The sequence below is a fragment of the Phocoena phocoena genome, chromosome 18 (genome assembly GCF_963924675.1).
Source record: "Phocoena phocoena chromosome 18, mPhoPho1.1, whole genome shotgun sequence".
NCBI lineage: Eukaryota > Metazoa > Chordata > Mammalia > Artiodactyla > Phocoenidae > Phocoena > Phocoena phocoena.
Genome location: NC_089236.1, coordinates 7,064,270 through 7,088,141, shown reverse-complemented (window position 1 = coordinate 7,088,141; position 23,872 = coordinate 7,064,270). Strand labels below are relative to the sequence as shown.

The following is a 23,872-nucleotide window of genomic DNA, read 5'->3' as shown; positions in this document are numbered from 1 at the left end:
GCTTGCGTGGTAAAGAACGGCAGCACTGTAGTTTCTTTGTGTGTTTATTAACACAGTTTGTAAAGGTTTGGGGAGGTTGGGCAGTCCTCAGGTACCTGGATTTGGATTTGTGGTTGCGATATGCTGCCTCTGCCTGGCAGGAGAGGGGCCTGGAGTGGTGGAACTATAGTCTTTAAAGTCACTTCCCTCAGGGGCGCTGAGCTAGAGATGAGTTTTAAGAATTTTCTAGATGTCTGTTTTTGTAAATAAAAAGTTAGCAAGGGGCTTCCCTGGTGGCGCAGTGGTTGAGAGTCCGCCTGCCGATGCAGGGGATGTGGGTTTGTGCCCCGGTCCGGGAAGATCCCACATGCCGTGGAGCGGCTGGGCCCGTGAGCCATGGTCGCCGAGCCTGCGCATCCGGAGCCTGTGCTCCGCAACGGGAGAGGCCACAACAGTGAGAGGCCCGCGTATCAAAAAAAAAAAAAAGTTAGCAAGCAAATTAAATAGTAATAGTGCATAGTCATAGAATAAGTGTTTGATCAAATAAATTATTTTTTTAAAAGCCGGCGTATTTTCATTAATTAGTTTGAACACTTCATCTAGGCTTGGTGTAATTCTCAGATGTAATCAGAATGTTTATATCTTTTTAGCTTGCCCAGGACTAGTTCCTCCTAAGTTCAGTGTTTTCATTTTAGCATATTAAAAACCCTTCCGACAGCTGCTGCCTGGAACTTTTTTTGGTCTTAGCCATAGGCAGACTCTTTCTTTACTCTGACTGGTAGAGTGAAATAAAAGCATGATCTTACTTTGCCCTTCCGAATTAGCTGGGAAGGTCTTTTACCTTCGCAATACCTCTTCCTTGTTTGATGTGCCTAAAAGTAGAGAGGAGGAGAAATCGTGTGTTTACATAAATGGCTTGGAACACCCGTGGCATTTTGATTGCCTCTCACAACTTAAAAACTTTTATAGACTGTTTGTTATAGATTTACCTGATTTGGGGACCATATTACCATAAATTTCCCCTTTATGATAACTTTAAAAACAATGTTTAAAAGAAACAATAAGGCCTTGATAAAATAGGTATTTAAAGGAGTTTTAAACCAGCTGGAATGGTAGGTATAACCTATGTATCATGACGAGCCCTGTACACTTTTAGCAAGAGGGTAATTTGCAAACGTATGAAGATCACCTTGGCAGCAGTATGCAGGCTGGATTGGAGATGGGCATAGATGGATACAGAGAGGAGTCTGGTCAGGAGGCTGTTGCAATAGTCTAGCCAAACGATGAGGACCTTGAACAAAGGCGTTCGTTACTTGGCCAATGAAGAATGAGTGGATCTGTGAGAGATATTTAAAAGGTGTAAGTGATAACATTATGACATGATGGTTTATAGGGGTAGGGAGAGGACTCTTAGATTCCAGGCTTGAATTACAGGAGTATGCAGTTGCTCAGATACCAACTAACCAAAATTGGGCCAAACTTCACAGGTTGAGGTCAGTTTTCCACAAGACTGCCCTCACTTCAGATGCCAACCACAAATTTGGGGGTCCCCAGGTCACCCTCACTCTGACAGCTGGCTGTAAATTTGGGGGTTCTCACTGCACCCTCAGGTTTGATAATTCTCTAGAATGACTCACAGAACTCAGGAAAGCATTGTACTTCCGATTATAGTTTTTGTTATAGCAAAAGGAGGCAGATCAGAACTAGCCAAAGGAAGAAGTGTGTAGGGTGAGATCTGGGGGGATGCTGACAGTGTAGCTTCTGTTGTCCTTTCCCTTGCAAGCAGGATGCTTTACCCTCCTAGCGCATGGATGTGTGACAGTATACACAGTACTGCCAACAGGGAAGCTCACTCAGGCTTCAGTGTCCAGAGGTTTTACATAGTCATAATGTAAGGTTGCATAGTCATAATTGATTGAATGGATGCCCATATGTCTCAATCTCCAGTCTCCCTTCTCTCCCCAGAGGTCTGGTTGACATCGCATGGCTCAAAGCCCCAGCCTGCTAATCACAGGGTTGGTTTTTTTGGGCAAGGCCAGCCCCCATCCTGAGTCATCTCATTAGCATAATCTATATAGGGACCCACCATGAGCCACCTTATTAGCCTAAAATTTCAGGGCCCAACATGAACAACATGAACAACAATTTTCAGGGCCCAACATGAACAACAAATTTCAGGGCCCAACATAAACAACAAAGACACTCCTTTCACTTGGGAAATTCCAAGGGTTTAGAGTCTGCCTCACAGGAACTAGGGAAAAGGGCCAGCCAAATTCTTCATTAAATAGGGTACAGTGAACTGTTACTGGAAATGAAGGAGAGGAGCAGATGTAAATAGAAACAAAATATATTTAGGTGAAAACTCAGTGGGTAATTGGAAATAGAGGTCTGAAGCTCGTGCTAGAGTTTAAGTTTAAATTAAAATTGTGAGATATAAGTGGTGGTTGATAATTTGGGTATGGATGAAATTGTTCAAGGAGTTTTATAAAGGGTTTTCAAAAGAGCAAAAGATTTAGAATTGCTTTGGGAATATAAAGGGCAGGGGCAAGAGGAGACCTGAAAGCCACTGAAGATGGTCATGAGTAGGAGAAGCATCAAGAAAGAACCGTGTCATAGAACCAACCTAGGGAGCAGGGGTTTCAGGGAGAAGGCAATGAACACCAGGTATCGGCACCATCCAAGGTCAGAGAGAGGGAAAGAAGCTGTGAGTTGAAAAGTGACCATCGGTTGGGACTTCCCTGGACATCCAGTGGTTAAGACTCCGTGCTTCCAAGCAGTGGGTGCGGGTTCGATTCCTGGTCAGGGAACTAGGATCCCGCGTACTGTGCAGTGGTGTAGCCAAAAAAAAAAATATGTAAAACTCAAAACAGAAAAGGAAAGAAAAGTGACCATTGGATTAGTAAATTAGGTATTTTTAGTGAAGGTGTAGAGGCAGAAGTCAGACTGTAGCTTGTGAAGAACAAATAGTAAACATAAACCATTTCTTTAAGAAGGTTGGCTGGGAAGGGGAAGGAAGAGGTAGATAGTAGCCAGAGGATTTGTAGGGTCAAGTGAAGGATTTTATTTTTTAAATAAATAGAGCCCACAGAGGAGGAGATACAGGAAATAGAGGAGATAATTGACAGGGTAATGTCATGAGGAGGGGAAATTTATAAACGCTGTACTGTATCTATGAGCTGCGTCTGCGCACAGATGCTAACCCTGGAAATTATCTCCTGCTGGACATGACCACATTAATGACATTACGGGAACTGAGAGGGCATTGAGAGGGGATGGTGGAAAGAGAAATAGAAACTTTTCTATAGCTGTGCCAATACCATTAGTTGTCTTTACAGTTTTCAAAATATCAATCTCATGTATAAAGCCTTCTTGCAAAGCAAAAATTTTTCTTGTAAAACGAGTGTTTCAAATCCTAGTGATCCCTGGTTGTCCTGGGTATCAAAATTCTATAGCTAGAAGAGCATTTGGACGGTTTCTGAATTTAGAGTTTATGAAACTTTGATATGCACATAGTTTTCAAAGTTTAAATCCCCCAAAGCTAATTGAATTAAATTAACAAATGGCTCCAAATTCCTCTTAAGATCACGAACTATTATGCAAAAGAAATGTAGTGTTAACTATATATCTGAACTCTCATTAAAAGTGTTAGAAGGAGGGCTTCCCTGGTGGCGCAGTGGTTGAGAGTCCGCCTGCCGATGCAGGGGACATGGGTTCGTGCCCTGGTCCGGGAGGATCCCACATGCCGCGGAGCGGCTAGGCCCGTGAGCCACGGCCACTGGGCCTGTGCGTCTGGAGCCTGTGCTCCGCAACGGGAGAGGCCACAACAGTGAGAGGCCTGCGTACCGCAAAAAAAAAAAAAAAGTGTTAGAAGGAAATAATAAGTATTTAAAAATCCGTTAGTCTTCAAGACTAGAGGATTGGTGTTCTTGGATAATTTTTACTCCTCATTGATTTATTTTTATGGAACGTTTTTCTGTTTGTTTCAAAGGTGAGAAGTAACTAAAATTTATATTTTAGTCTATGTAGTGGCTTTTTCATTACTAACACTATCTTATGTAAACTCTTAACTGCCTAGCACAGTTAAACTGATAAAAGGCTAATTTGATTATGTTTGAATCACCACTAGATTTTAGCTACCTTATTTATTAACTGATGAATGGATCTTTATTTCTGATTAAAAGTGTATATTGTAAGTGTGTTGTTGAAGATAGGTTTTGTACCTTAGGAGGGCAAGGGATATATAATTCTGCTCCATGTGGTAGAGAATGTCATCTTATTTTCATTGCTTAAACAGAGCAGTCACTCTTAAGCGGTGCTCAAGACCATACATATTTGTCTTCTGCCAGGTTCAGGAAAATCGGTGGGCTCTTTCTAAATGTACCAGGAGATTCTTTGTTGTCTAGGCCCTTTGTTAGCCCATCTCTGAGTACCTCTGATTTGAGACCTTTTGTGAAACCATTCTTCATTTTTGTTTTTTCTGTCTGTGAAATGGTATTCGTGCCCAATGCGCCATGAGTTTACTGTGGCAGTTGAGCTTATCTTTTGATGGGAAGGGTTTCGTGTACAGTAATCGTTGCTGATATTCTATTAGAAAGCACATTAATCTGATAAATCATTTCGTGTGTCCTTTGGAATTTCAGGGCGTGCTGATGGCTGGGCCCCCAGGCACTGGTAAGACCATGCTGGCTAAAGCTGTCGCCACTGAGTGCGGTACAACATTCTTCAACGTCTCGTCTTCCACACTGACGTCGAAGTACAGAGGGGAATCTGAGAAATTAGTTCGTCTGTTGTTTGAAATGGTGAGTGATGTTATATTCGGATTTCAAAGCACTGTTGGTGTAGGCACATGGTATCCCTTTAATCTAGATCCATTCACCCAGGGATCCTTTTAAGAAAGGGCAAGTGTACTTATAGTTTCACAGTTCTTGACACGCTAATAAGACATGGGGCGGTGGGTTTTGTGGAGTGGTTGATGTGTCTTCAGCATACCTTCCTCTCTGAAGTAAAAGCCCTTTGGCATCCTGTCCAGTTCAGGTAGAAGAGACTTTGGAAATGTGTGTGGTTTGACTGATATTTCTGGATCTCTAATGAGCTGGTGAGCAGAAGTATATTTTAACATATATTTTGAAAATCAGAAATTGATCTATCATTAAAGTTTGTTCCTTTTTCAAAGTAGTTTGCAGTAGCTACTTAAGACTGCATATTTGAGGATAGATTGGTGATTTATCTTTAGAAACTTTTTGTATTATGGAAATTTTCAAACACAAAAGTAGAAAGAATAGTACCATGAATCCTCATGTATCTGTCACCTGACTTCACCAACCATATAACTTATCTTTTATGTTTAGAAATTTTTCTGTTTCTGATATGATTGATTAATTTAACCTCTGTCTATAAGCAAGTGATGGCATTAAAGCAGTGAGAAATTCTGCTCTTTTTCACCATTGTTTTAGTCGGAGAAAATGTCTTTTAAAAACTTCAGATTATTTGAGGAGGTCATTAAATGATTTCTTTAAACTATTTTCACAAAGGCTAGGTTTTATGCCCCCACCACCATCTTCATTGATGAGATAGATTCTATCTGCAGTCGAAGAGGAACCTCTGATGAGCACGAGGCAAGTCGCAGGGTCAAGTCTGAGCTACTCATTCAGATGGATGGTAATTGATATTTAATTACTGTCTCTAAACTGTTTTTGGTCCCTTTTTGAATTTTGTGTAGATTCATACTTTGGAAATTCTCAACGACCGGACTAGAAGGCAGCTGAATGTATTTGTAATCATTTATTCATCCACGCATTTGTACATTTGTTCATGCACTCAAAAAGCATCTGTTGCTTACTTGCACCATCTCAGGTTCTGAGGTTAAAAAGAAAAGGACTGTTGTGGCCTTCAAGGAGCTTATTATTTAGAGCAAAGCCTTTAGAGATGTGGCTCAGGGTCCCAGGGGCCTTTAAGACTCTTTTAAAAGGTGTGCAAAGGCCAAACTATTTTCATAGTAATATCAAGATGTTATTTACCTTTTTCACTTTCATTCTCTCACAAATCTCATTTTTAATTTTTAATAATAAATGTTGATATACTACATGCACACAAAAGCTCTTTGGAGGTCAGTAGTCTTTAAGGGTATAAAAAGGATTCTGGGACCAAAATTTTTGAGAACCACTGATCTAGCTGAGAAGCAGGCACTTCACAGACAATTACAATACATTATGAGTTCTGTGGTAGAACTAAACTCTGGGTTTAGTGAAAACATAGTACGAGAGGTAGCACCCGGACTAAGAGAGTCATAGAAGGGAATAGCTGACTTGGGCTTTGAAATATTGGTATAAGTTATTCAGACCAAGAAGAAAAGGCTTTGGGGAGCCATTGGAGGAAGAGAGTGATGGGCCCAGAGCTACTTTTTAGAGATATATCACTCTGGTAGTTGTATGGTGAATAGGAGGCTATTTAAGCAAATTATGAGAAAACATAAAGTGTGTTAAAAAAAGTATATATATATATATATATATATATGTATGTATGTATGTATGTATATATATCCACAGTGCATTGTTTTAAAATAGCTGTGGTTATCCACCAACCATAGATACTAATTGAATACTTAAAACGTGTGTTGCATACGGTGCCAGGCACTATAAGGTACATAAAATAATGTAGTACCAGGAGCTCCTTCCCTCAATGAGTTAACCGTCTTAATTTCTGTTAAAGTGTAATATGAGAGACAGGAGTGACTATGTTGTACTTGTTCTATAGCTGTCTGTTGACTTGTCTGGTTCTGACACCATGCAGAGGTCAGAAGAACTGCATCATGTTCGTCATTGAGCCTCTACCACCAAGCCTGTGGCCGATGCTTAGAAACGTTAGTTGAATGAAAGAATAAAGGACTGTAAGAAAAACACTCTTCTTTCCCCCTTACCGTATATAGGAGTTGGAGGAGCGTTAGAGAATGACGATCCTTCCAAAATGGTTATGGTATTGGCTGCTACTAATTTCCCATGGGACATTGATGAAGCATTGCGAAGGAGATTAGAAAAAAGGATATATATACCTCTCCCAACAGGTATGATGCCTTCCTTTTACTATATTTTGATCTTTCTTTTACTCTCTGTTACATTTTTCTATTTCTGTAGGTCTTTATTCCCTTGGCATTCCGCTTAAAGAAGTTATAGCCTCACAAAACCCATTTGTTATTTATGGAAACAGAGGCCTCAGTACTCTGCTGAAGTTTCTTACATTCAGAGGAGTGGTTGTGTTAATAAGTTGATAGGACATCTAAGTTTTACTTTTATTTATTTTTAATTAATTTATTTTTCTGGCCGTGTTGGGTCTTCGTTGCTGCGCGCAGGCTTTCTCTAGTTGTGGCAAGCAGGGGCTACTCTTCGTTGTGCTGTGCGGTCTTCTCATTGTGGTGGCTTCTCTCGTTGCAGAGCACAGGCTCTAGGTGCGTGGGCTTCAGTAGTTGCAGCACACGGGCTCAGTAGTTGTGGCACGTGGGCCCTAGAGTGCACAGGCTTTAGTAGTTGTGGTGTGTGGGCTCAGTAGTTGTGGCATGCGGGCTCAGTAGTTGTGGCTCATGGGCTCTAGAGCGCAGGCTCAGTAGTGTGGTGCACGGGCTTAGCTGCTCCACAGCATGTGGGATCTTCCCTGACCAGGGATCAAACCCCATGTCGCTTGCATTGGCAGGCAGATTCTTAACCACTGTGCCACCAAGGGAAGTCCCTAAGTTTTACTTTTAAACTTGAGTCTTCATTAAAACTTACGTGGGGCTTCCCTGGTGGCACAGTGGTTGAGAGTCCGCCTGCCGATGCAGGGGACGCAGGTTCGTGCCCCATTCCGGGAGGATCCCACATGCCGCGGAGCGGCTGGGCCCGTGGGCCATGGCCACTGGGCCTGCGCGTCCAGAGCCTGTGCTCCGCAGCAGGAGAGGCCACAGCGGTGAGAGGCCCGCATACTGCAAAAAAAAAAAAAAACTTCTGTGATACAAGTTTTTGTCCCTGTACTACAAAAAACAATGTACGTTGATAAGAATGTGAAAATTTTAAAACATTTTTATAATGAAAAAAACTTCAGTGATTAAAAATAAAGTTCTCTTGGGATCTGTTTTGAAGTATGCTGCTTTGAAAAAATATTTCTTCTGTTGATGAATGTTGACATTTTCATAAGTGAGTTTTTTCTTTTTATATTGAGATAAAATTTACATACAGTGTGAAATGTACAAATCTTAAGTGTACAGTTTGATGAGTTTTGACAAATGAATACTCTTGTTTAATCAGTACCCTACTCACAATGTGGACATTTATTTCACCTTGAAAGTTTCTCTGTGCCCCTACCAGTTGACTCAAACCCCTAACAGTCATTCACCTTCCTGAGTTTTAACACCATAGATTAGTTTTACCTATTACTAAACTTCATATAAATGGAATCATGACATATGTACTCTTGTGCATCTGGCTACTTCCACACAACATAATGTTTCTGAAATTCATCCATGTGGTTACATGTGTCAGTAGTTTATTTGTGGTGTGATTACATGACAATTTGTTTATTCCCTTTTTGATGGACATTTGAGTTACTTCTAGTTTTTGGCTATTATGAATGAAGCTATAAATATTTTTGTATAGATCTTTTTATAGATGAATATTTTCAATTCTTTTGGGTAATATAGATAAGAAGAGAATAGGTGGATCATAGGGTAGGTATGTGTTTAACTTTATAATGCTCAAACCATTTTCCTAAGTGGTTGTACCATTTTACACTCTCACCATCAATGAATGAGAATTCCAATACTTCCATATTTTTGCCAACATTTGGTATCGCCAGTATTTTAATTTTAGTCATTCTAGTAAGTGTGAAATGCCTTATTTTCTTTCAGTTTGTGGTTTGCCTTTCAATTTTCTTTATGGTGTCTTTTGATAAGCAGAAGTGTTAATTTTGATTAAGTCCTCTTGTCAGGTTTTTCTTTTATGGATAGTGCTTTTTGTATCTTAAGAAATCTTTGCTTACCACAAGGAGTCAAAGGTTTTCTCCTATATTTTCCTTTAGAAATTAGAGTTAGATCTGTGATCCATATTGAATTAATTTTTTGTATATGTGTCAATTGTTGGTTGAGTTTCATTTTTTTTCATATGTATATTGAGTTGTTCTAGCATCACTTGTTAAAAGGAGTTTTATTTTTCCATTGAGTTACTTTGGCACCTTTGTTGAAAATTATTTTGCTGCATATATGTGGGTCTATTTCTGAATTCTCTGTTCTGTTCCATTGATTAAAAAAAATTAGATATAGGGTTATCCTGTCAGGTTATCTATTTTTCATTGAGTAGGCTTTGGTAGTTTGTGTTTTTCAAAAAATTTGTCCCTTTCCTCTAGGTTGTCAGGTTTATTGGGATTTGACCTAATACAAACATGGAAGCTGACTAAATGGTTTATGTGAGGCTGTTGATTTCATGTCTGGTTCTGGAGCCTGAAGTCAGTAGGGAGGGCAGTAGGAAGAGAAGATGAAATGGTGGAAACAAGAACAAACTGTAACCTGTGGGGATGAGCTGGAACTCATGAGGATAGACTGGAACCCACACTGGGCTCTCATTGCCTCTAAGAGTTACAACTGATGATTGGGGTGTCCTTTAGAAGAAGCTGGCACTCTTTGTAACAGTACTAAAGGTACACCTGGCTTAGGAGTCAAGCTGCAGGAGGAAATCTGACAGGAGCTGGAAAGAGTTGGAGGCCCAGGTGCTGCCCCTCACTAAAAAGATGAGCCGGCAGACAAGCGACAATAGGCCTCAGCTGCAAATGCTCTTCATGCCCTGAACTAACTTTCTGAGTTGATTTCAGTTCTGCCTTTCACATCTTGTCCATAATGACTGATGTGGTCCCCACTAACCCAGAACTATGTAAAGAAGAGAATTCTGAGAAGTGAAATTCTAACTTCACTGAAGTTGACACAGTACAAATCCACACACCTTATTTTCTGTTTTGTCTGTATGATCTGTAATAATGGCTCAATTTTCATTCCTAGAAGAGGTAATTTGTGTTTTATCCCTGTTGTTCTTGATCATTCTTGCTAGACATTAATCAGTGTTATTAATCTTTTCAAAGAACCAGCTTCTTGCTTTGTTAATGTTCTGTTTTGTATTTCATTGATTTTTATCTCTTCTTATTTCTCCCTTATACTCTTGAGTTTAATTTTCTCTTTTTTTATGAAGTTAGAAACTTAGACTGTTGATTTTAAACCTTTGTTCTTTTTCTTTTAATATAAACATTTAAGGTTGTATTTCTCTTAAAGCACTGCTTTGGCTTCATCCCACAAATTTTGTTATATTTTCTTTACTATTCAATTAGAAATATTAAAAATTTTTCCTTTTTCTTTTTTTCTTTGACTCTTGAGTTATTTAGAAGTATGTGGTTTAGGGAATTCCGTGGCGGTCCAGTGGTTAGGATTCTGTCCTCTCACTGCTGAGGGCCCGGGTTCAATCCCTGGTTGGGGAGCTAAGATCCCACAAGCCATGAGGCAAGGCTGAAGAAAAAAAAAAAGTATGTGGTTTAGTATCCAAATATTTGAGGATTTTCTAGATGTCTTGTTGTTGTTGATTTCTAACTTAATTCCACTATAATTGAGAACTACTCTGTAAGGTGTCAGTTTTTGAATTTTGTTGAGATTTTATGATTCAGCACATAGCGTGTCTTGCTGACTGTTTCAGCGGCAGTTGAATAGAATATTTATTCTGTACTTGTTGAGACAATGTTCCATAAATGTCAGTTAGATCAAGTCGTTGTGATAGTATTGTTTAAATCTTCTAGATCCTTAATGATTTTTCGCTCTGGTTTTTTCTATCAATTATTGAGAGTGGGTGGTTAAACTTTTTAAGTATGATTGTGAATTGGTTTATTTTTCACTTTAATTCTGTAAATTTTTGCTTCATGCAGTTTGAAGTCCTGTCATTAGGTACATAAACAGTTATCATTATTATATCTTCTTGATTCTTCTACCTTTATGAAACATCTCTTCATCTCTGATTAAATCCTTTGACTTGATGTTTACTTTGATATTAATATAGCCTCACCATCTTTGTTTTGCTACTGTTTGCATGATATATCTGCTTCCTTCCTTTAATTTTCACCTTGTACGTGTTTGTATTTGCAGTGCAGTTCTTGTAGACAGCATATAATTGGGTCTTACTATTTGTATAGTTTATCTTTGCTTTTTAATTGCAATATTTTGTCCATTGAAATATAATGTAATTATTGACATGGTTATGTTTAAGTCTGCCATTTTGCTATTTGTCCCTTTTGTTTGTTCTTTACTCTGTACCTCCTTTCTTAATTTCTCTTAATAGTTGACTCTTTTTTAGTATCCATTTTAATTTACTTATTGGCTTTTAGCTATACTTAACTGTGTATTTTTTAGCAGTTACTCTAGGGATTTACAATATGCATCTGTAACTTATTACAGTCACTGTAGAGCTAATATTGTACCACTTCATGTAAAATGTAAGACCCATTTGCCTCCCCCAGCCTTTGCGCTATTTTGTCATGTATTTTACATCTGCATACATTGTAAATCCAAACATATAATGGGCTTAAATTGTCAGTTCAAACTTAAATTAAGAGGAGCACAAATAGTAGTCTTTTCTGTTTACCTACATATTTAGCATCCACTGCTCTGCTTTCCTTTTTAAGGTTCAAGTTTCCAGCTGGGTCCGTCTCTCATTTGTCTAAAGAACTTCATTTAATAGTTAAGGTCTGCTAGCATCAAATTCAGTTTTTGTTTTCTGAAATGTCTTTATTTCACTCTTATTTCTGAAGGCTGTTTTTGACTGGTAAATAATTCTGGGTTGAAAGAGGGCTTTTTGTTTGTTTTTTGTTTTGTTTTGTTTTCTCTCAGTGCTTATAAAGATATCATTCTATAATCTTCTGGCCTCCATTGTTTTTTTCATGTGAGGTCAGCTGCCACTCCTATCATTGTATGTAATATATCATTTTTCCTCTAGTTATTTTTTTAAATTCAGCTTTATTGAGGAATAATTTATATATACTAAGCTTTATCCACATAAAATTTGATGAGTTTGACAATTGCATACAGCCATGAAACACGCCACAATCAAGATGCAGAGCATATCTTTCATCCTGAAAGGATTTCTTGTGCCCCTTTGCAGTCCATTCTTCTCTCCCCAAAACACTTCCCACCTCAGGCAACCACTGATCTGATTTTTGTCACTATAGATTATTTTGAATTTCACATAAATAGGATCATACAGTATGTATTATTTTGTGACTGGCTTTTTTTTTTTTTTCACTCAGCATGTTATTGTTTTTTATTGGTGAGTAGTATTCTGTTATATGACCGTACCACAGATTATTTATCTATTCTCTTATTGATGGATATTTAGATAATTTCTAGTTTGGGACTGTTATAAGTAAAGTTGCTATAAACATTCATGTTCAGTTCTTTGTGTAGACATATGTTTTCATTTCTCTTGGATAAATACCTGTGAGTATATGTTTAACTATAGAAAACAAGCTGGTATTTTCTTGAGTGTTTGTCCTCTACAGCTGACTTTTTGGATATTCTATTTATCATTGTTTTTCAGCAGTTTGACTATGATGTACCTCTGTGGGGTTTTCCTTTTATTTATCCTGCATGTGTGTTGGACTTTCTGATATTGCTGCACAGATCACTGGGACTCTGTTAAATTTTTTTTCAATCTTTTTTCTTTCTATTCCTCAGGTTGGTAGTTTCTGTTCACTTGTCTTCATGTTCACCGACACTGTTTTCTTCTGCCATCGCCAATCTGCTTTTAATCCTGTCCAAATCCTGTCCAGTGAATTTTTCATTTCACATGTATTGACATTTTGCAAATCTAGCATTTCTGTTTTGTTGGGTTTTTTTTAATAGTTTCCATTGCTTTGCTGGGATTCCTCATCTGATCATTGATTTTGTATATATTTTCCTTTAATTCTTTGAGATGTTTCTCTCCAAAAGGTGGAGCTTAATTCCCCTCCTCTTGAAAATGGATTGGACTTAGTGATTTGCTTCTAAGGAAAAGAATATGGCAGAAGTGATGCCATATGACATCCAAGGCTAGATCATAAAAAGGATTAAACCTTTTTATCTGAAGGCCATCTGCTGACAGAAATCCCTCTTGCTCTGGGGACCTCTTTTGTTCTGTTCAGGCCTTCAGCTGATAGATTGAGGCCCACCCACATTATGGAGCACAGTCTCCAGCAACTTAAATATTAATTTCATCCAAAAACACCCTCACAGAAACATCTAGAATAATGTTTGAACAGATATCTGGGCACTGTGGCCCAGCCATGTTGACACATAAAATTAACCATCACAGACCCTAAACTAGAATTTTCTAGCTAGACTGCTCCCAAACTCCTGATGCACAGAAACCGTGAGGGTAATAACTTGTTGTTTTAAGCCACTAAGTTTTAGTATAATATGCTGTTCTGAAATAGGTAATTGATATACTACTTTATAGTTTTTGTCAGCTAATTCTAACATGTGGAACATCTGTTTCTATTTGCTATTTAAAAATTTTTCATGTATGGGTCACATTTTTCTGTTTCTTCACACATTCAGTAATTTTTATTGTATGCTCTGCATTTTAGAGAGTCTGGATTATGTTGTTTTCTTTTAAACGGTGTTGAGATTTGTTCTGGCAGGCACTCAAATTATGGGCAGAACTTAAAAAGTCACTTTGCAGTTCTTTACTCTCTGTTGACTAATGCATGAAAACAGTTGCCTGTTATATTTTAATAGTTGTTTTCCATAGAAGGATAAGTCTGATACCATTTTTTTTTTAATGATGGCCAGAAGTCATAGCCTCCCCTATGACTTTTGAAGCTTAATTATTGTAATATTCCTTATTCACTTTTGCAACTAGATCTCAAGGGTGTATATAAATAATTGGTAGATTTCTAGTCCACAGATTGTCTTTCCTGACTGCTACTACATATTCTATTAATTCTAATAATATCATTACTTAAACAGAAAATACTTTCTTAAAATAATGCTTAACTTACTAATTGAGCTTATAGAATAATAAACTTATTTAAAGCAATAATGGAAGTGATTCAAACTGTCCTGAAATATTACTCCTCCCAGAAGCAGCTCCTTAGTGTCTGGCTTGCTCTTCTATTAGTCACATGAAGATTTGAAATTTGAGTGGTTTATTATCACTCCCGATTTAATAAATTTCTTCCCTTTCTCTTTCCCCCTTTTTTCTCTTCTTCCTTGCTTTCTAAACAAAATATGTGTATGACACCTAGTATATTTATTTATTTATTCATTATTATTTTTTTTTTTGCGATACGCGGGCCTCTCACTGTTGTGGCCTCTCCCGTTGCGGAGCACAGGCTCCGGACGCGCAGGCTCAGCGGCCATGGCTCACGGGCCCAGCCGCTCCGCGGCATGTGGGATCCTCCCGGACCGGGGCACGAACCCGTGTCCCCTGCAATGGCAGGCGGACTCTCAACCACTGCGCCACCAGGGAAGCCCGACACCTAGTATATTTATATGAAATCTTTTAACTTTGCTATTGTGCACAATGATTATAAATACAAAGTTAATACTGATGGGGAAAATAAAAGCTTTACTACTTGAATTGACATCATCTGAGCTTTTGTACTTTGAACTTTAATTAATACTGATGGGGAAAATAAAGCTTTACTACTTGAATTGACATCATCTGAGCTTTTGTACTTTGAACTTTAATTCACTATAGCAGACAGAAAAAATATAGTTAGAAAAATAATTGACGATAGGAATTTTATAAACCGCTGAGGAAAGCTTGGGTTGAGGAGAAAGATATACTTTATGGTACAAAGATAGGAATTCAGCTCTCTTCGAAACATTGGAGAAGAACATAGACCTGGCTGACTATTGGGATTTTTTCTAAACTTGTTTTCCTTTATGAAAAGGTTATGTTATAGGTAATGGTAAAGGTAATAGTCATTATAGGTAATGACTTTTAGGTGCTTCTCTTTGCTCGTTACTAGTCTGAATGTGTGTACCTCATGACCACAGAACTTGAGAAATTGCTTTCTCCTAAAGGGCTCCCGAACAAATAATCATAATTAGAACTCCACCCTAACTTCTTCTTTTATCTGTGTTAATTAATTTCACAGGTGTTTATTTAGCTCTTTGCTATCTGAAAGACATTTATTAGGTACTGTGGGAATATAAAGTGTACAATCCTTGTCCTTAGAGAACTCACAGTGTGGTTGGAAGGGGGCATACACCTACCCTAACAGCAGGGAAGCAAGGGAGCATGTGATACTGGAGTTGCCCGTAGTACTTTTGGGGTGGAAACGTAGAACAGTAAATTCTGACTGAGGTGCTTAGGGGAGACTTCATGGAGGCAGTTGCGTCTTCGCTGAATTTCCATAGAGAAGAACAGGAACAAAGGCATGGTTGCTTGAAAGTGAATGGCCAGCTGTTGTGGCCGGAGCATCTGGTGGGATAAAAGGGTCTGGAAGAGACAGAACTATAAAGAAAATTTGGAAAGATGAGAGAACTGAAAGAATGATTTGGAAATCTAGGGTAAAATTAATGGAAAGAAAAGTAGATTATATTAAAGTAAAAAAATTGAAGGACATTTTATGAACAAAAGCAACCACGAAAAGCAATTTTTAGTTGGAAAAGGCAAGAAGTATAAGAATGAAAATAGATAAAACAAGGAAAGCCACCCAAAAAGGCATATTGTAAGTTATGTAATTTACATAAAGAAATATGCAGATTTCTTTAAGATTGCGAGGCAATTAGAACTTGATGGCAAGAAAAGTCAGTGTATCAGTTACTCTTGCTGTTTAACATACCATTCCAAACAGTCTTCTTTTGCTCACAGATTCTGGGATCAGGAATTCGGATAGGGCACCACAGGGATGGTTTGTGTCTGTTCCATGATGTCTGGGTCACAACTGGAAGATCAGCAGCTGAGGGTGACTCCACATCTGGAGCCTGGCATCATCTGGAGTGTCTTCACGCACGTGCCTGGTGGCTGAGGCCTGGGGCCTCAGGTGGGGCTGTCTTTCTGGAGCACCTCTGTGTTACTTGGGGTTATTCCATGTGGCCTGGGCTTCCTCAGGCATGGTGGCCTCAGCTTGTCACATTTCATACGTGGTAGGTCAGGGCCCCAGGTGTGATTGTTCCACTGGAAAAGGTGGAAGGTGCATTGCTTCTTATGACCTAGCCTTGGGGGTCACGTAATGTCACCTCTGCTGTACTCTGGGTTGAAGCATTTACAAGCTCCCCCATTTTCAAGAGGAGGGGAATCAGACTACCTCTGGGTGGAGGAGTGGAAGGCCACATTGCAGAAGCGTGTGTGGGAGGAGAGGCTTCTTGCACCATGTTGGTAAATACAATCTGCGGTAGTCGACAGATGGAAGAAGTCAGGTAACAGGCACAGGTGGAGCTTGGCCTTATACCAAGTCTCTTCTTACTTTATGCATCTGAATTATGGCCGCAACCACTGCTCAGCCTAATGAACTCCTTTCTCCAGCCCCCTTCACTTAGTTGTTTGGCTTTTAGGCCAACCTCCCTAAACCACCAAGGCACCACAGAGTCTCTTAGACTCTGAGTGATTCTTATTTCCTATCCCATCAGGGTCAGAGTACTTTTTTTTTAAACTGTAAGTTCATACCTTATCTATCCTATTTGTGTCTATTTGCATTTCTTAATACTGTGTTGTACTTTTCTACTTACCTTTTTTTTTCATTCGTGCTTCTTCCTGCTTCCATGTCATAATTTATGGTGCTCTCATTTCCCAGATTGTTCTCCCTCTTCCTTTGTATTTAAATTTTATTGATTTTTCAAAGTCGACACGAAAGCATCCCAATTCTGTGAAATCTTCTTTGCCGTGGTCTCTCTCCCTGTGTGGACTTCACTCCCCTGGGTGTTTCCTCTGTGCTATCTAACCCCCAGGTGGTCCTTAATAGAAGGGATCTGGCTTTTCTCCGTCTCCCGCTAATCCTGTTTGTTGATTGACTGAAGGTGGTGTGCGTGATGGGGCGACCGCCATTTACTGAGCGCTGCCTGTGGACTGGGCTTTACGTGTATTAGCTCATTTAACCCTCACATCAGGCTTGTGAGGTAGATTCTGTTCTTATCTTTACTTATGAGAAACTGAGGCCCCGAGCAGTTAGGTATCTTGCCCGGTGCGGCAGAGCAGGGATGTGAGCCCCGGCCATTCTGGCCCCACAGCACACACTCCTTATCTGTCATGCTGGACTGCCTCCAGTACTCAAGAAGAAGTTGTGTGATCCATCTAGCAGTGTTTATTTAAATTTCAAATGTGTATTAACTTGCTTATGTAGCATTGGCCGTTCTTTATACTGTTGTTAACACATTAACCCCTCGTTAAATCCTTTCACAAGCTTATTACATATCATTAATTCAGTTTTATAGAGATGATAAATCCTGCTTAGAATCTTCTGACAAATCATTGATACAACCAGTATTAAAAGTTATCTTTCCCAAATCATAGTTACTAGGGAAGAGGAGGATGCTTCCTACTAAGCTTCAGTCCCACCAGCCCTCACTTATGAGCAGCTTTATGCTCCAAAGTTCATTTAAGTCGACTGTCAAGAACTTTGCTTCGGGCTTCCCTGGTGGCGCAGTGGTTGGGAGTCCGCCTGCCGATGCAGGGGACACGAGTTCGTGCCCCGGTCTGGGGGGATCCCGCGTGCCGTGGAGCAGCTGGGCCCGTGAGCCATGGCCACTGAGCCTGCACGTCCAGAGCCTGTGCTCCGCAACGGGAGAGGCCACGACAGTGAGAGGCCCACGTACTGCAAAAAAAAAAAAAAAAAAAGAACTTTGCTTATGGGGGCGAATGCGTTATATTAAACTTGATGCTTTAAGTTCTTCGGGCAGGCCACGGTAAAACGTTTGGATTTGCAAATACGGTGGTGTTCTAACATGGGAACTGAAAGAGCAAAGTGTTGTTCGTTCACTAACATCCACCTGCTGTGTGTGGAGCTCTTGGGCTGAACTTGGAGCTTCCCCTGCGGCATCCAGAGCACGAGCGCCTCGTGCAGCAGTGGCCCTGTGAGCTCCCTCCCTTCCCCGTCTTTCTTCCCACGCCCCTCTGGCTGACCACCTGAGCGGAGGACTTCCTGGGCCCGCACCACCTGTGGGTACCCATGCTCACTGCAGGGGGGTGCGTGTGGCAGAAGATGGTCAAGGATAGGAGCTCCCGAGGTGAAGGGATTCTGGAGGTCACGATTTTCTAGTCACACGCAGATCCTGCCTGCTTGCTGCTTCTCTTTTCACCCTGGCTGCTCTTTGCGTTGCTTTGCTCCACCTTACTTCAAGCGTGTGTGTGTGTGTGTGTGTGTGTGTGTGTGTGTGTGTGTGTGAAATATAACTCAGATACAAAAAAATCTGTTAAAATGTCCAATTTATCCAATAATTGGCAAAGCAAACAACCGTCGAAGCACCTGCTGGGACAGGAAGTGGAGCAGTGTCAGCCTCCGTGCTCCGTAGTATGTTCCTTCCCGGCACAACTCCCTTCCAGTTCCTGCTGGTAATCACTGTCACTGCTTCTAGGGAAATAATTTATTGTTTTTCCTTACAATTTTATCACCTAGTAATGTATCCCCACACACAGTTTTGCCTCCTTTTAAACTTTACATAAATGAATCACATTAATTGTGTTCATTTGTAGCTTGCATGTTTTGCTCAGTGTGTTTTTAAGATTCATCCATATTGTGACGCGTAGAGGCAGCTCGTGTTTGTGGCGGTGTGCTGTTGCATTGTATTAGTTTGCTAGGGCTGCCATAACACAGTACACCCACAGACTGGGTGACTTAAACAAGGGAAACTTATTTTATTACAGTTCTGTAAGCTACAGGTCCAAGATGAAGGTGTTGGCAGGATTGGTTTCCTTCTAGGGCCTCTTTCCTTAGCTTGTAGGTGGCCATTTTCTTTTATGTCCTCATGTGGTCTTTCCTCCTGTTGTGTGTCTCTGTGTCCTAGTCTTCTTGTAAAGATACATATTGGATTAAGTCATATTGGATTAAGTCATATTGGATTAGGGCCCACCCATCTGACTCATTTTACCTTTTTTAAAGGTCCTGTCTCCAAATACAGTCACATTCTGAGGTATCAGAGGTTAGAGCTTCAACATAAGAATTTAGCAGGGGACACAGTTCAGCCCATAACATCCATTATGTGATTATCATATTTTTGGATGGGCGTTATGATTATTTCCAGTTTCAGGCTATTCTACTGCTATGAGCATTCTTCTACATGTCTAATGGTGCAAGTGCCTACGTCTCTTTAGGCCAGGATGGAGCATTCCATCCTAGGAGTGAATTGCTAGGTCATGTTGCATAGCTGAAACATCAGTGGATAAATCCAGGCCGTCTTCCAGAGTGGTTGCTTCAGTTTCCACTCCTCCCAGCAATGTATGAGAGTTCCCATTGTTTCACAATTTTCCATCACTTGGTATTGTCAGACTTTTAAATGCGTACCAGTCTTTTGGTGTGCAGTGCTTATTGCGGTTTAATTTGTATTTCCTATATTATTAAAGAATTTGAACATCTTTTCCTTTATTGATTGGCCATTTTGATTTTGTGATATATTTGTTCAAGTTTTTTGTCCATTTTTCTATTAGGTGGTCTGACATTTTCTTATTGATTTGTAGGAAGTCCTTACATATTCTAGATATAAGTTTTTTGTTAAATCTGGTGTAAATATTTTCTCAAACTCTGTAGATTGTGTGTTTTCACTGTTTTACAGTCTTGATGAATAGGCGTTCCTAATTTTAATGGGGTCAGTTTATCCGTCTTTTTCCATGTAGTCGATTTTTTAATGTATCTTAAGAATATTTACCGTGAGGTCATTAAGATAGATTCCTGTTTTATCTTCTAAAATGCTTATAATTTTGCATCTTATGTTTAGCTCAGTAATATATCCGGCACTGATTTTTATGCATGGTGAGGATGACCCAGTCCCATTTTTTCTCTGTGAGTAGTCAGTTCTGGCATCGTTTATCGAAAAGACCCTCCTTTCTCCTACTGCCCCGAACCACCTGTGTCACAAATCAGGTGTCCATAGTGTATGCTCTGCTCTGCTCTGCTCCTAGGCTCTCCATTCTGTGTCACGGATCTGCTTGTCTCTCTCTGCAAGAGTGTTAGACAGATTTGAATCCTATTGCTTTGTAGTAGACCAGTTCCTCCTGCCTTGCTATTGTTCTTCCAGAGTGTCTTGGTTATTCTTGGTTCCTTCCATTAACATTTTCATATCTGCCTGTCAGGTTCCACAAACAGACCTGTTGGGGTCTTCATTGGAATGCCTTAACTCTGTAAGATCATTTGGGGGGGAATTGTCAATGTCATGAAAGACAAAACAAAGTAACACTGGGGAACTGTTTGAAGAAGACTAAAGAGAGACAATAACTTTAATGTAACGTGTAATGGTTTTTAAGAAAGTAATAAAGGCCTGGGACAAATGCGGACATTTTAATCTGGACTGTGTATTAGGTGATACTAATGCACCAATGTTAAATTTCCTGTTAAGTGTGATGGTTGTATGGATGCCTTTGTTCTTAGGAAATACATGCTGAAGAATTCAAGGTAAAGTGTTGTGTTGCCTATAGCTAGCTCTCAGTTCATAAATGAGAGTGGGGATGAGAGGAGAGGGCAAGAGAGTGATAATGGCAAAATGTTGACAATTGGTGAATCTAGAGAAAAGGTAAATGAGCGTTCACTATTTTTTTTTTTACCTGAAGATTTAAAATTTTTCAAGATAAAAATTGGGAAAATTAAATTTCGTTTTGTATATCAGGAAATCGTAGAGAGCCGGATCCAAGCTAATTCTGCATGATCTTCATGTGCTATATTAAGCAGATTTGTCACAAAAACTGATGGTGAAACAGCAAGCAAGATTGGTTATTAAAAAATTCTGTTTGTTTCAGCTTACTCGATACACACTTCAATCATATTGGAACAGCAAATGTCTGTGGGCCGGCTCTCCAAGTAAAAAATATATTAATAAGTGTTAATATAATGCCAATTGCTGATTGCTAGGAAAAGAAAACTGGGTTTTTAAAAAATACTGGTTAGAGTTCTGGAAATCTTTTCCTAGGTCATACTAAAAGGTGAGCAAAGTAACTCATAGGAGTTGCACTCCATGCAGTCCAGTTTCATAAAGCTAGGCTAAATACTTTTTTTACAAAAGCAGTTCTGGTACTTGAATACTAATGTTTTTATTTTTCATAAAGGATCTCAGACCCTTTGTTCTCATAGCAAATATCTTCACAATCTATTAGGAAAGCTCTGAGTTTTGTTTCAGTTATTAGTTATTACAGCCAAGGCACACAGGAAGTTAAATGATTCCACTAGTCATGCAGTGAATTCGTAATATTAGTGGACTCACAGTTGTTGACTTTTCTTTGCATTAGACTCTTTCTTTTCCTGAATGTTAAATAGGTGATTTCTTATCAAAATGATTTGTAAAGTAAAACATCTAATAATAACAACAAAAAAAATCTTCTAACAGCAAAAGGAAGAACTGAGCTTCTGAAAATCAATCTTCGTGAGGTTGAATTGGATCCTGATATTCAACTGGAAGATATAGCAGAGAAGATTGAGGGCTATTCTGGTGCTGATATAACTAATGTTTGCAGGTATTTTTTGTTGTTGTTGTTAATGATCCGTGACGTTAGACGTTAGTTATGGGGTTATCAGGAGGACTTGTCTTAAAGTCAGTGTGCAGTTGACCCTTGAACGATGAAGGTGTGAACTGTGTGGATTTTTTTCACTAAATATATCCTGTAGTACTACAGGATCTGCGGTTGGTTGAATCTGGAATTGTGGATAAGGAGGAATCGCTCGTTCAGAGGGCTGACTGTAAGTTATTCCCGGATTTTCAACTGTGCCGAGGGTCTGCACCCCTAACCCCCGTGTTGTTCAAGGGTCAACTGTAGTTCACCTTTTGGAGCCTTTGATTTTTAAGAAATTGTTTTGCCCAACTTGGTCATAAATGGCTTTGACAACCTAAGGTTAATTTAGCCCTAAATTGGAGACTAGCTGCATCAACATAAAATAATATCATTTTGTTTTGGTTGGCATTATTTTACTACACGCAGATGAACAAAGGTGATCAATTTTGTATATATATATATATATATATATATTTCCCTTTCAGTTTAGTGACATCATAACTTTTAGACAATTCACATCACTCAGTGAAGACGATTTGTTTTTAGTACTTAACTTCCCTAACAATACTTAAATTGACATCAGTAGCCTTTCCTTAAAACCATGACATCTGTGTTACTCATTTTTTCTACGAGTATTTGTCCTATTCGCGTGTACGTTCAGTGGCACTCAGTAAGCCCACAATAGCTTCTACTGTTACCATAGAAAAATGTATAAAAATTTGAAGTTTTGGTTGGCTTGGCTGCCTAATAGCTTTTTCGTGAGCACTAGTTGTACACTTCTTCCTAACCTGCGTAATGATTTACAAGTGATCAGAATGAGCTGAAAATAGGATCCAGAGAAGCCAGATTTTCTCTCTTCACTTGCCCACAAATATTCCGTGTAGGGAATTCCACATCCACTGTATTTAGATATATTCATGCTCCAGAGAGAGAGAGGTTCCTGGCTTTACCTCCTCTAATTAGGTTGTAGACAAACTGGTATAAGATTTGAGTTATGTTAACATTAGCCGTATGTTTTATTTCCAAGTATGCAATTCAGTATTTCATAATTCTCCTTCAGTTTCCTAGACTTCTGGGCTGTCTTTGAGGAGCAAGTGGGGAAAAGAAAATTCAGTACCATCTGAGCCCAACCTAGACTTTCAGGATTCATTGCAGTACTTTTTATGTTTAAGTCCTTTGCATCTTGTTTTAACCTTTCCTGAGCCCTCAGGATGTCTCTGAAGTGGAAACTTCTGAGCAGCATGGTAAAAACATATAAAATGATCTTTTGAATGTTTTCCCTCAACATTATCACAATTGAATATGTTTAAAACATTTGCAACAAAAAGTATTCACTGATTTTGGTATATTTTTAGGGATGCCTCTTTAATGGCAATGAGACGACGAATCAATGGCCTAAGTCCAGAAGAGATCCGTGCACTTTCTAAAGAGGAACTTCAGATGCCTGTTACCAAAGGAGACTTTGAATTGGCTCTTAAGAAAATTGCTAAGTCTGTCTCTGCTGCAGACTTGGAGAAATATGAAAAGTGGATGGTTGAATTTGGATCTGCTTGAATTTCTGTCAGCTCTTTCATTTCTGGTATTTTTGTTTATAAAATGTGAAGAAATTCCAGCAATTTTTTAAAAAACAGGTTTGGGACTTTACATTGGAGAGATTTTCTCTTAAAGAAAAAATTTAAAACACAAAAGAACATACATATACTTGAGAAGTAAGAAAAGCTTACATAGAGAGCCTGATATCCGCATATCCATGCATTATAGTTGCACACCCTAACCAGAGTATTGGGGGCTGAAGAAAGCAACCAGTGTGCTATCGTAGAAACTTGTTTACAGAAAATGTAGAAGGAGCTCTTTTTCTCACTAGTGTTCATTGTGTTTTAGTTTTTTTCTGTTCTTTGCTCTGAACATGAGGGACCTATATCTGTTGGCTTTTAACATCAAAACTGAGTTTGTGTCAGATCTATTATTTGTTGTTAAGAATTATGGTTTTGGATTAAATAATGAATCTGCTAGTTAAATCTTTAGAATTCACCTACTACTGTTAGAGTCTATTATATAGTTTGAATTTTCCCTTCCCTTCCCTCACCATTCCCTCTACTAGCTACTTAATCACTTATTGAGCTTTATGGGGGAATAGCCTCATGCTTTGTGGTTTTTGAATCCTTTTGCCAAGTGGCTTCTCCGGTCTTCAGTATTTGTTTTGCTGGCAGTATTTTACCTTGGAAGGG

The 23,872-nt window shown here is 39.2% G+C and overlaps 1 protein-coding gene across 1 annotated transcript in view; it reads left to right on the top strand.

Moving 5' to 3' along the window:
- The window catches only part of KATNAL1 (katanin catalytic subunit A1 like 1), a 62,353-nt gene extending 39,073 nt beyond the window's left edge, over positions 1-23,280 (top strand). The window contains exons 6-10 of the mRNA XM_065896040.1: positions 4,620-4,778; positions 5,511-5,637; positions 6,905-7,039; positions 21,482-21,608; positions 23,000-23,280. Of these exons, the coding sequence (XP_065752112.1) occupies positions 4,620-4,778; positions 5,511-5,637; positions 6,905-7,039; positions 21,482-21,608; positions 23,000-23,198 (747 nt within the window). The 3' untranslated portion in view covers positions 23,199-23,280. The remainder of the gene's footprint in view (positions 1-4,619; positions 4,779-5,510; positions 5,638-6,904; positions 7,040-21,481; positions 21,609-22,999) is intronic.
- The last annotated feature ends 592 nt before the right edge of the window (positions 23,281-23,872 follow it).